Source organism: Corvus cornix, chromosome Z (assembly GCF_000738735.6).
Source record: "Corvus cornix cornix isolate S_Up_H32 chromosome Z, ASM73873v5, whole genome shotgun sequence".
NCBI lineage: Eukaryota > Metazoa > Chordata > Aves > Passeriformes > Corvidae > Corvus > Corvus cornix.
This window is the reverse complement of record NC_046357.1, coordinates 15,885,806-15,898,288: the sequence shown is the minus strand read 5'-3', so window position 1 is coordinate 15,898,288 and position 12,483 is coordinate 15,885,806. Positions and strand designations below refer to the sequence as shown.

General features: G+C 54.9%; 2 protein-coding genes across 3 annotated transcripts; both read right to left on the bottom strand.

Moving 5' to 3' along the window:
• Window positions 1–1,311: 1,311 nt before the first annotated feature.
• RPP25L (ribonuclease P/MRP subunit p25 like) lies at window positions 1,312–4,368 on the bottom strand. 2 transcript variants are annotated; one of them, XM_039567528.1, is made up of 2 exons: window positions 3,604–3,699; window positions 1,312–2,658 (listed from the first exon to the last, which is right to left on the bottom strand). In XM_039567528.1, exon 2 carries the CDS (start codon window positions 2,647–2,649, stop codon window positions 2,101–2,103), a length of 549 nt encoding a protein of 182 aa, XP_039423462.1. In that variant the 5' UTR covers window positions 2,650–2,658; window positions 3,604–3,699; the 3' UTR covers window positions 1,312–2,100. The 2 variants fall into 2 exon arrangements, with proteins under 2 accessions (XP_039423462.1, XP_010393361.3); XM_010395059.4 differs by lacking the exon at window positions 3,604–3,699 and adding an exon at window positions 3,863–4,368 and having other exon boundaries at window positions 1,316–2,658.
• A 100-nt stretch (window positions 4,369–4,468) lies between these two features.
• On the bottom strand, window positions 4,469–9,007 carry DCTN3 (dynactin subunit 3). Its single transcript, XM_010395060.3, has 7 exons — window positions 8,892–9,007; window positions 8,688–8,772; window positions 7,696–7,782; window positions 6,717–6,800; window positions 6,076–6,134; window positions 5,269–5,328; window positions 4,469–4,843 (listed from the first exon to the last, which is right to left on the bottom strand). The coding sequence occupies exons 1-7, from the start codon at window positions 8,988–8,990 to the stop codon at window positions 4,754–4,756; spliced, it is 564 nt and encodes a 187-aa protein (XP_010393362.1). The 5' UTR covers window positions 8,991–9,007; the 3' UTR covers window positions 4,469–4,753.
• Between the last annotated feature and the right edge of the window lie 3,476 nt (window positions 9,008–12,483).

Below are 12,483 nucleotides of genomic sequence, written 5' to 3'. Positions count from 1 at the left end.
GGCAGTGACACAGGGGTCTGTAGCAGCCAGGCATCCCCACATGGTGCATCCCCACAGCAGAAGAGGCAGCTGGATGAAGGATGGGTGAAGGGCAGAGCAGTAAGGGAGCTGGAACTTCTCCTGGCTGACCCAAACCCGTGGGTGCGATGGTCAAGTAAAGCTCAGTCCTGAAGGGAGAGTCACCAAGTTAGCTGAGTGAAACAAAACTAACAATCACTTAGCAGCTTTGATGAGAAGGCTTTAAACGTGCCGTGGCCATGAGGGAAGGCTACACAGGCTGCCTGAGGATCTGGCTCCTGGCTCTCTACTAAGAGGGTGTTTTGAGTAAACACAGACACATTGCCAGTTGAAATGTCAGAAGCCATCTGATCAGACACTCTAGCATCTTCCTTGGCATTTATGGCTAATCTGCTAATTAGTCAAGAAAAGCAGTCTCCCCCTTAGATGTAAGGGAGCAGCAGCTGGGAACAGCACAAAGATAAAAGAGATTAACGGCTGCATCCCCAGAACCCCCATGTGCTGGCACAGTGGACAGGTCCAAGTGTTTCCCTGACTACCTCCAGGTAGTGGGGCAGGAAGCAGTGAAACCTCCAGAAGAGGAGGAGCAGGTGTGTAAGCCTGGCACAGTCCCTGCTCTTTTGGATGCAAAGCAGGTGTCTGTGCGCCGCACAGGCAGGCGGAGTCTTGTCTGAAGGCATTGGGCTGCACGGGTAACACACTACGCCTCTCCTGCTCCTCCTCACTTAGGTAAAATCTCTTCTTTAAACACTTCTATCGTTACCCTTTAACTGACAGTGCAGAGTGCTGGATCCAGCTGGAGCTCACTACACAGGCAGGGACACGGGAAGAGTGTGCAGGACAGGGAGTGCTCAGGACACCGTGTGAGCAGGGGGTGTTCAGGCAAGAGCTCAGCCTGTCACAGCCCTTCTCCCCTGCCCAGAATTACTTACCAGAACTGCTCCAGGAGGGAAACTACGGCACAAGAAAAGATGATCTGTCCTTTGCCTCACTCAGCAGAGTTCAGGATGAGTCTTTTTGAGGCTACAGCTCCAGCCAGTTTCAAAGAGGAAAAAAAATTAGCAAAAAGCTTCACAGATAAAACCCACAACCTTCATCTATTTTGGATGTGAAAGGAGGTCAGTATTTGGATATTAACCTCCCCTTGGATCAGGGTCCATTTACAGTCACGAGAGGAACAAACGCAGAGCAGCAGGAGAGCTGGAAGAGCAGAGCTTCAGCCAGCAGCTGCAGCCCCACCACCAGTGCTTACAGGGTGACCTCCAGTGGGATGAGGAAGACATGACAAATTTCCAAGTTACATGAAGTTACACCTTTATTTTAAACCCATCTTTTTGCATTATCAAGGAGAAGAAAGAGGCAAGAACAGTATCCATTAGAGCTTCCCATTACCACCACCCCAGAACAGCCACAGAGCCATAGGATTTCAGGCTGGTTAAAACACGAGTTGACTGGTGCCTGTTTGGATAGAGAACCACGACCGCCAGCTCCACTGAGCCAAAGGGAGCTACGTGCACATGACGCCAGACTGAGCTATATCCTGGCAGTCCTACATTCAACCCCCTCTGACAGGCTCAGCAGAAGGACTCTTCAGGCACAGAAATGGCTGGCCCAACCCTGTGCCCTGCTGTCTGTACATCATGAGCCCTGGCGATGCTGGCAGCTGCAGGGGAATTCCACACCACGTCCTGTCTCCACTTTGTACCGGTCAGAACAACCTGCACCCAGCAAACAGGCAGGTGTCTGTCCCACTGCCCAGGCTGCTGCACCCCGGGGCACCGGAAACCTGACTGGGGGAGCAGCTCCCTCAATGGGGGTCACTGACAGCACACCAACAGTTCTTGCTCAAGCAGAGGCAATTCCCGTCTTCCAAGAACCCCTAAGGAGTACAGCCTGGCAGCCTCTGGCAAGGGAACTTGTGAAAACACATTTTCAGACAGCTACGATCACACCCAGTTTTAACAGTCCACTCCTCCTGCCCTCCCCTCACACCTCTGAGTCCCCGTGTTCAGCAGCAGCTGTGCAGCCACAGCCCCGGGCTGGTTTCCACAGCTCCCCCGAGCCGCGCGTGGTGCCGCTGCCTCAGGGCCCCCCCGGTATTCCCCCGGTGGAGCGAGGGTGCTTCCCTGTGCTGCCGGCTCCCCGGCCTCCACCCTGCTTCCTCTTCATCTGTCCCTGCGATTCTGCTGTCAGTGTCTCAGTCCAGAAGGCATCAGAAGATCCTGGAGCCTGGTACCCTGGCTCCTGAGTATCCAGGGCATCTTTGCTGAGTAGGACACATATGGCAGGAATGTTTCTCTTCACTGTCAAGGCATCGAGGCCTGCCTCAGGCACAATGGGTTCCCAGATTTCTTCAATCTGTCTGAAGAGCACTTTGGTGATCTGGTGCAGCTCCTTGAGCCTTCGTTTCATGATTTCCACACAGGTGATGGTCTTGCTGACAGCCTTGCCTGAGCCAGTGAAAAGAATCTGCCTCACCGAGTCCTGCTCCATCTTGCTCATGGCATAGCCCATCAGATTCCTAATTTTGCTCCCGTCCTTCACCTTCATTTCAATAATATCAGCAGGCAGGTCAGTGAAAGGAAGAGGACAAGGTTTCTCCATGATTTTGGTCTTCTTATAGTTCTCCATTCTGCAGTGCTGGAAAGGAAAATGGACCCATGAACACCCAGCCCACTGTAATTGCTGCACAAAGAAATTCTCACCACAGTTAGCTACAACCTTTCCTCTGAAGGGCATTTTGAGCTATCAAGAGCTGGGAATCCTGAGACGGCATAACCAAAAGATTAGCCCAGTCCTCATAAGGACATACCTACAGCATGGACGTTACCACAGGGCAACATGAGCCTTGACAGGCAGGCTGTGAAAAAAATAGCATTGGTGTTGTGGGCCTAAACAGGATGACATAAAAAACACTGCTATATCTCAGGAGAAGACAGACCAAACAAGTGAGCTGGGATTATTGAGAACAGAGCTCAGGGGATGCTGGCCACAGCTGCACAAGAACATGCACAGGATGAATTCAAGCAGAGTTTATGTGCAGCACCTCGTGTTACAGAAACAGGCTCATGGGGGCCTGGCCAGCCCAGCTGAGGATAAAACACTGCAGATCACAGGGGACATGGCAAGCCACGGGTTGCAGGAACAAAAAGTTTCCTCGAGGGAAAGACAGAAAGATCAGGTCTCACAGCTGCCGTCTCTGCCAAGGCAGGTGCCATCCTGACCTAAGTCTGCTTGACCTGTGCAGGGCACTCCACGCCTCCACCGCACAGCCCAAGGTGCTAAAGGTACCGCAGTACTTTGTTACCCGCAGGCTCTTGAGTCCCGGGCACCCAGACCCAGCATCCCGCACCCCAGCCTCCGCAAGGACACGGCAGCGCGGAGCCCCCGCTCCGAACCCTGGGAGCTCACGAGGCCCTCATTCCCACACGGCCGCCGCCGCCATCAGTGCCTGGGGGCCCGGGAGGCCGGGCCGCGGCCCGGGGGCCCGTGGGGAGCTGAGACGCCGCGGTGAGATACGGGAATGCCGCGGTGGGACTCAGAGATGCCCCGGTGGGATGTGGGGCGTGCGGGACCCTCGCTCACCTGCGGCCGCCTCAGCCCGCCCTTCGACACAAGATGGCGGCCGCTGCCGGGCGCGCGCAAGCGCAAGGCGGGTGCGCGGGGCTCGGCACCGGGGCCACGCCCATCAATCACCAGAGTGGTGGGCGGGGCCATGGGCGGGGCGTGCCGCGGGCTCCGCCCACCTCCCGTCCCCAGTCCCGGCTCCCAGCGGCACATCCCGCTCTCCCTGCACCGGGAACAGCCGCTGTGTCCCTGTGCACGCGTGAGCCCCCACCCTTACCTGAGCTCCCCAGGCATCCGGAGGGAGCCGGGGGTTTTCTGCAGGCCTGCAGCTCCCACTGTGGTTTGACAACCAGTGAGGTTACTGATCAGGGAGAGTACAGGGACCGGCAAGCTCTTCTGAACTTCCTGTGGGGATTCTACCCCATTCCTGCAGGACTTCCAGGTCACACCTTCACCAATCTGAAGGGTTTGAGACCCTTGCAAAAGCATGGCCTTGGAAACTCTTGGCTACAGCCAGACCAGACAAGGCATGGCTTGTGCCCCTGTAGGGAAACAGCCAGCACGGGCTTTGGCTTGCAGCAGCCTCAGGAAAGCAGAGGCAGGATAAAGGCAAAAGCCGCTGCCTCCTCTCAGTACAGAGATAGGAGAATGGCAAGGCAGAAAAGCTCCGTGAGACCAGATTCCCCTGGGCACAGGCAACTCACACCAACAGGAAAAGTCAGGAAGACTGTGGGACTGGAAGGGATTTAGCTGCCCTTGGTCCAAGGCTAAAAGGAACCACTGGCCATCTTCTGGAGGCTGCCAAGAGATCACTGCGTGGAGAGAAACCCCCCAGTCTCTGCCAGGAGCAGTCCTCACACCCAGGGAGAGACAGACAACCCAGTTAGCATTCCAGGATTTTACTGTGGCCCGCAGTAAGAACAAAAAGGGGTTTTAAAATATGTTAAAACTGATGCATTTCAGGGAAGTGCAACTTTTGCAAACAGTGGCAGATTAAGGAGCAGTGTGGCCTCAACTTGGGGCTGGCACAGCTCTGTGCAGAGCCGGGTGCCCCAGGATCCCACCGTGTCACTTCAGCATGCTCGCGCCAAGCGGGAAGAAGGCGGGACCAGCATGATGCAAGCTGTGCCACAGGGACCCTGGGCTTGCCATGCTCCCAGCTCTGCCATCACTCTGCCACAGGTTTCGCTTGCTTGGCCGCTTCCAGACGTGTCAGGATTTCATTCCACTGCACAAACTGCTTGGAGAGAAGCAGGGTCTGGACATGACACTTAAGGAAAGTAACGTGGAAACTGCAAGGATGAAACCAAGGTCAGAGCATCCTGACAGCACTATTACAATCCTGATTTCTTGGGAGAGGCCCAGGGCACCAGGCTGTTGAAAGCCTACATGGATTCAATCTGTCCAGTGGCTGAGCCACTGCACAGCACCGAACACCCACAGGAGTCCAGGAGGCACTTCTGAACACCGCATACCACTGCAGTGCGAGGGCTTTCTACACAGCTTCCCTACCCACTGTGGTTTCAGGATGTGCCTTGGCACTGGGATCCTATGCAGACAGGACAGGGACACAGCTGTCACCACATCAGAAAGGCTCTTAAACCCAGGGCTGGAGACCCAACAGGATCAGCCCAGGGGGAAGGGGTCAGTTCAGCTGTTCCAGGCCCAAGGCTCAAAGGATACCATTTTGTTGTAGTCCTCAAGGAGTGTCTTGACACTGTCAGTGAGATCGTGACGTTTCTCCTGCAAAGAGAGGAGACGCAGTGCATGAGCAACACATAAGCTGGAGGACATCTACCCTTCCCAATCCTTGACAGTATGGCAGGAAGCTCATCCAAGGCCAGCACTGAGATCAGCGCCCAGGCCCTGGCTGTGGCTGCTCACTGCAGCTGGACAGGTTTCCACAATCAAGAGAAAGGTTACAAACACTGGTGCTAAGAAGCACCAAAGCTCCTAGGATTGCACTGCTGCCTGCCTCTCCTCAGTATCCAGGCTTTGCTTGTCCCAGAGCAGAAACTCACGGCAAAATGCTGCAAGAGATCATTAGGAACTGCCCAGGCTACTCACTGTCAGCTCCAGGAGCACTCAAACAGGGAGGGAAAGGGTGAACTGACAGGGTGACAGTGTCAACAATGTTCCAGAAACTAGGACACTGGAGGGGTGCAGTGCTTCACCTCATTGTCTCAGTGAAAGGGGGAATTCAAGATGGTTAAACACACCACTGCTTACTACATGTCACTGAAAGCTCTGTTTTGATCAAGGTTATGGTAGGCAGATTTCCAACTTGGATTCAACTGACAGAAATCCTGGCTCCATTTCCCCCTTGGAGTACTTAAACTTCTTTAAGACTGTAGTATGCATATTCTTGACCACAAAACAACTGTCATAAATGAGCAATTCCTGCAGTTGCAAATACAGGGGTGTCAGTACAGCCACTTGCAAAAGGTTCCTACGCCCTTCTAGTCAATACTGATAGAATATTCACGGTACCTGCTGCTGTATGTGGATCTGTGAGAGCCGCTGCAGTTTGGCTGCATGGTCAGGAACCGCTGGAAGCACAGAGGAGAAATCAGTTTGGGTTGTTTTACAGCACATGGGAATAGTTTCCAAAATAAAGCCCATTCCTCCTCCGTGAGCACAGCATGGCAAAACTCCACTCACTGAGTGCAAGTGCTCCACACTACAGATAAACCTCATACAGGATTAAAAAACTACTTAACTATCCTACATACAGCAGGAGCTCAGGGATGCCCACAGCAAGGGCTACTCAAGAACTACATCAGAGGAAACCACTTGGGTAGCAGTCGAAAAGGCATCTGTCTGTGCCAGGAACAGGGATGTTCTGAATGTAGAAGAGCCCACAGAAAGGAATGACCTGCCAGTCTCCACCCTCTCTGCCACGCTGCTGTCTCCAGCCTGCTTCACAAGCTACTCTATCACCTCCTTGACCTTGCAAGGGAGGCTAGAGCAGCATGAGGCAGGAGCAGACCAAGTTTATACCCAGTTTACTCTCACATCACTAAGCTGTCCTCTTCTCTAGTCTCAGGATCAAGAGAAAAGAAAGAAAACAGGACAGGCTGCAGCTTAGCAGGTGGCATTTGCAGCTCCAGCTTGCAGAAAAATGTGCATACCTTGGATACTGGTGCTGTCCAAGATGGGCTGGAGATTCTTCACCTGCTCCAGAAGGGCTGCACGGGCAGGAATAGCCTGTTCCTCTGTTGGGGGGGGACAAGAAACAACATCAGTAAACACAAACCAGTGCTTTGGCTTTTCACAAACAGTAGTAATTTTCTAGCTGATCTGTCTTTACAGAAAGGGGCTTGTTCGTGATTTTATTCACACTTTGTGCTGCACGTCCCTGGGTCTTGATTCAGAGCAATTTCACGCAGGAGAATTCCCACTGACTTGTGGGGCTAGGACAAGGAGTACTGGGTACAAATTGAAAGAGGGGACATTAAGGCTTGATATTAGGAAGAGATTCTTTACTGTGAGGGTGGTGATACACTGGCACAGGTTGCCCAGGAGCTTGTGGATGCTCCATACGTGGCAGCGTTCAAGGCCAGGTTGGATGGGGCTCTGAACAACCTGGTCAGGTTGGGGAGGTGCCCCTGTCCATGGCAGGGTGGGTTGGGACTGGATGGTCCTTAAAGTCCCTTCCACCCCTTAACATTCCATGACTCTATGAAATTCCATTCACAGACTACACCATCACAGTTGATCAAACTCCTTGGGTCAAAAGAGGACAAGGCTAGAGGGTGCTGAAATACACCCAAATGTTTTCTACTTTTGTCACAGCCCAGATAATTCAGGAAGTGGGGTGAGGAAACCATTCTAGCTCCAGCTTTTCTTACCAGCCTTCGATTAATTCGGGACTAAAGTGAATGCTCAATATGGGAGAGATCAGAGCTGATAAAACTGCAGTGTGGCTGTGCACAAGGGAGCACTGAGGGTGACAGACATCCTTGTACAAACCATCTCTCTGATACCTCCGCAGAGCGTGCCGTGCCCTGTCTTTACAGCTGAAAAAATCCATCTCGATCCATCTTAGGCAAAGGATGCTTTTTTGCAGTGCTACAAAAGCCTCCTGTTTCCCCTTGTTTCATGCCATACCTGCCAAGATGAACTGCAGCTTCATAGCGTCTGGAACAGCCATCCTATCAATGTACTGGGGGTCAAGGTATTTTATTACATCTTCAACTGGAGGGATAAACAGGTTTGGAGACAAAAAGTAGGGGAGATGTTATGGCATTCACAAGTGCAGCTTCCCCCGCATGCCATGTATCAGATTACTTTGCAAATGCTCCTCACTTAGCTGCCGTATTTCCTCCCCGCCCAGATTCAGTAATTTCTATGTGATTTTGGAGCACTGTGGCCAAGAACTGACAAATGGCTCGAGCCAGGAAACCACTGTGTTAGGGACAACTGCTAATACTGCTTTTTGTCTGGATAACAATACCAAAGGTGAGTGAAATCTGCTTCCTCCCACCCTCAGGACAAAACCAGTCAACAGCCCCCCATCCTGGTCCTTAAAATCATCCATAAATACATGGTTTATGCTTTCATACTGAGCAGCCACTGCAGACTTGGACCACAACGACCCTTCCTGTGACAACACACAGCAAAACCTGGCCAAGAAGCAGCTTTGCAGGACAAAGCACCCCCCGGATAGGAGGCAACTCCCCACATCTGTCCACTGAGTGTGAACCTTATTGGTCCCACCACACACAGAGGGCAGAGCTACTTCAGCATGCCCAAGAAGTCCAAGTGTGCAGGAATTCATTTCAGGAGCTCATGTTCCGAGAACCTTCGGGGGCTGCACTTCGGGCAGAGGAAATCCTGGCACTGACACGGGCAGATGGACATTTAGTAACTAATAGGCTGCAGCGGTCCGTTTCCCACCTCCGACCGCTGAGCTGAAGGATTGCGAGCACAAAACCCTCCTTCAGTTACTTACTTCTGCGCCAAACACCCCAAATAAAGGCCCAAAATCAGGAGGTGTGGGGAAGGGGAAGGTGCTTTTGTTTAGAGCAGCGAAACGCCACGGTTTGGAGCTCCCCTCTCCTGCCCTCCGCGATTCTTTCCCTTCCACGAGACCCGCTCACTTTTCTTAAACAGGATTTTGATCCTCTCCCTCTTGCCAGCGATATTGTTCAGCGCCACCTGCACCTTCACCAGCTCGTCCGCCACCTGCAGAAGCACAGAGGGAGGGGACGGGGCTGTCAGGCCCCGCCGGGCCGCGGCATCCCAGGCCCCGCCGGGCCGCGCCAAACGGCCCCCGACCGCTCCCCGCAGCTCCCCCCGGGCACCTTTCGCGGCCCGCATCCCCCGCCGCCGAGGCCGACGCGCTGCTCCAGCTCCTCCAGCCGCCACTGCAGCCGCCGCAGCTCCGCAGCGCCCGCCGCCATCTTCGTGCCGGGCGGAAGCGGCCCGCGCCTCACTTCCGGCGCTCCCCGGCGGTTGCCATGGCGGCGCGTTGCTAAGGGCCGCGGTTGCCATGGAGACGGGAGGGGAGGCCTCGCATGGCGGAGCGGAGCCCCTCTCAGAGGATGCGGGGCGGTCGATGGCGATTTGCACTGCAGAGGGAGGCGTCCAGCCCTCCCGCTGCTCGGGAGGGTGGTCGATGGCGGCTTCATTCCGGCGTGGTCCTCCAGGAAAGAGGCGCTCGGATGTATTAAAAGGAATTGATAAAGCGATCGGTGTGGATGCAGGCCCTTTGAAATACGGGAGGCTGCCGCGGGCTTTCCCCCAGGCTTCTATCTGCCCTCGTTCACCTTTCTGTTATCGACTGCCACAGGTGACACTTGCAAAGAAGAGAAGCACTAATGAATGGTGCAGCCAACCCCAGTGCCACCGCTGCCTTCAGCCGGCATTCACAATTACACGGATCTCTGACAGGGATGAAATTAATTCATAGTAGCAGCATCTGCCACAGAATAAAGTCCAGAGGGCTTCCCAACTGCAGGGCAAGAAGTATCCTGGGGTGCATCACAAAGAGTGTGGCCAGCAGGTGAAAGGGAGGTGATCCTGCCCCTCTACTCAGCTCTGGTGAGGCCACATCCAGAGTGCTGTGTCAGTTCTGGGCTCCTCAGGACAAAAAAGACAAGGAGCTACTGGAGAGGGTCCAGCAGAGACCACAAAGATGATTTGGGGTCTGGAGCATCTCTTTGCTGAGGAGAAACTGCGGGAGCTGAGCGTGTTGAGTTGGGATAAAATACTGAGAGGTGATCTCATTAACGCATTTTAATATCCCAAAGACAGGTGTCAGAGACAATGGTGCCAGACTCTTTTTCGTGGTTCCCTGTTACAGGATGAGAAACAATGGCCATAAGATAAAACAGAAGGAAGAACTTCCTTATTTTGAGGGTGGCAGAACGCTGGAACAGCTGCCCAAGGAGATCTTGGAGTCTCCCTCTCTGGAGACATCCAAACACCACCTGGACATGTTCCTGTGTCACTGCTCCAGGTGACCCTGCCTTGGCAGGGGGGTTGGACTGGGTGATCTCCAGGGGTCCCTTTCAGCCCTGACAATTCTGTGATTCTGTGAATTTTCAAAACACCTTTTGATGTCATTCTCTGTTTCCCAGGGCTCAGCCTGCAACCGTCCCATCATGTCCACATGACTTCAGCAGTGCCAGGATGAGCATGGGGCTGGGTGTTACACTGCCATACCCCAGGCACCAGGGGACAACAAGCCAAGGTTCTAAGCCACTCTTTTAGATAAAAACCATCTGCTAATAGCAGGTACTTTGCTAACATGGCCAGAAATGTGGGACAGCTGGCTTTGGAGAACCCTCCCATTGTCATTTGCTGAAACCTAAACCCACCGTGCCCTGAAAAATCTTTGTCCTTATAGAAGCATTCCTACTGGGAGTTATACAGGCCTACCAGGATGCAGAAGGGAGCTGTAGGGTGGCCCAGTGCCTCAGTGGCCCCTACGCCCCCCCAAAGCACCTGCAGAAGCTGTGCAGAGCACTTGGGCAGCAGGGGAAAGCTGAAGCTTCGTGTGTGCTGCCTTTTCTTCCCAAGGATCGATAACTGGGACCTTCAGAGGGGAAGAGCTGAGCTTTGTTCCACAAAGGCGACAAATAGAAATGGCTTCATTAGCAGAAGCGCCCGGGGGCTGCAGAAGGGGCCGGGGGCTGCAGGGGGGGGCAGGGGCTGTGCACACAGCGATGGTCTGTGCTTAGAGAGTACCAGCTCCACCGTGGTCTGCACCCAGCATGATGGGCAATGCCCCAAATACACAAATGCCTGTACTAGAGGATCCCACACCACCCAGTACCCTGAGATGAGAAACTCAGGCAATCCTGGGACTCAAGCCCCTGGGGGCTTTGGGACTGTCCCATCCACCCTTTAGAGTCCCATCCAGTTTGCAAGCCCTGGAAAGCAGCTCCAGCTACAGCGCTGACTGCCCACAGCCCAGCACAGGAAGTCTGTTCCCTGCTCCTTGGGAATGAGAAAGAGGCCTTTGACCACATCCCCATCCCTGGAGCCTGCAGGGGAACACGGATGCAACCACTTCCTCCCGGCCCAGTGCTGAAGCTGGATCCAGGGCTCCTGCGGCTGGGCTGGATTGTCCCCTCATCCTCCGCCTTCTCTCTCCTGCTCAATTACAGTCCCTGCAGGACATGGGGAAGCAGGCATCAATCACGGCTAGTTACTCAGGTGACAGCAGCTGTGTCCCCAAGCTCCCCAGGGAGCATGGAAACACACATCACCCTCTGAGCCTGGTAATGAGTGGGGACGCGGTCCCTCATGTGCCCTGCCGGCTCCCTGGGGCTGCGGTGCTCGATGAGCTGTGGCCAGCACTTCACAGCAGTGACAAGGGACACAAGACCCCAATTAAGGCTGCATCAATCCCACTCCAGCTCTTCTTGGTACAGTCACAAACACCCCCTCCCCCCCCCCACCCCCCGGTGGTTATGGTAAAATACACACACACCCCCTTGCTCATGAACCTTCCCCCAGCCCCGGTGGCCAGACCACAGGGGTGGACCCACCAGACCACCGGTCCTCTGCAGGGGTTTTGTGTCACCCCATGTCCTCAACATGTCCCCAGCGTGCCACCCCCACCCCCCGTGCCACCCCCGTGTCCCGAGGCTGGGTCCGGGGTGGGCAGCGCTGCTGCAGCACCCTGGACAGCGACAGCGCCGTCAGGGTGGGCTCGGGGGTCCGGGCGGCGGCTGCCTCCGGAGGGCTTGGCGTGTCCGCTTGCCCTGGGAATCCGCGCTGGGACGCCGGCGCAAGTCTGGATTGTGGCTGTCCCCGAGGGACTGGGGCTGTTCCCGAAGGACTGAGGATGTCCTCGACGGGCTGGGTTGGGCCTGCCCCCGAGGAACTGTGTCGCCGGGAGGCTTCAGGAGTGACTTTCAAACAGGAGTTTCTGTCCCCTTGGACGCCAAGGACCCGGCTTAATTGATGCCGGGGTGGACCTGTCTTCGTGGCTGCCTCTGGCTGGAGTGACTGTCCCCACGGGAGTCCCCTGTGCCTCTTCAAATGTACAGGTGGCTGCACACGTGTGGAAGCCCATGTGTGAGCAGTGTGAGTGTGACAGTGTGAGTGTGACCGTGTGAGTGTGCACACCACTGCGTTTGCACAAGGGAGCACAAGTGACCACCCATCTATATGTCTGTGCCTCCCGGCTCCACCATGGTCACCTGTGTCCTCTGTGGGCGCTGCTCGGGTACCAGGCTGGCCCAGCACTGCTGGCATCTTGCCAGGTGCAACCTCACATACCCATGGCCACGATCTCAGCAGCTCCAGGGCGACGTTCCTTTCCCAGCACAGGCAGCCTAGCAGGACCCCCACCCATGGGTGAGCTGCCACTGGGGGCTTTGTGGGGGCAAGCAGCCCCACAGCCTGGCTGGCACAGCCGCAGTTGGTGCCCTGTCTGATCCA

Bases quoted from the DNA above. Each gene is read 5' to 3' on its own strand.
- DCTN3 (XM_010395060.3), bottom strand. From the start codon at position 8,990: ATGGCGGCGGGCGCTGCGGAGCTGCGGCGGCTGCAGTGGCGGCTGGAG. The intron at 8,773-8,891 runs GTGCCCGGGGGG...GTGCTTCTGCAG, and splicing joins GGGGATGCGGGCCGCGAAAG to GTGGCGGACGAGCTGGTGAA. The intron at 6,135-6,716 runs GTATGCACATTT...CTGTGCTTCCAG, and splicing joins GGACAGCACCAGTATCCAAG to CGGTTCCTGACCATGCAGCC.
- RPP25L (XM_010395059.4), bottom strand. From the start codon at position 2,649: ATGGAGAACTATAAGAAGACCAAAATCATGGAGAAACCTTGTCCTCTT.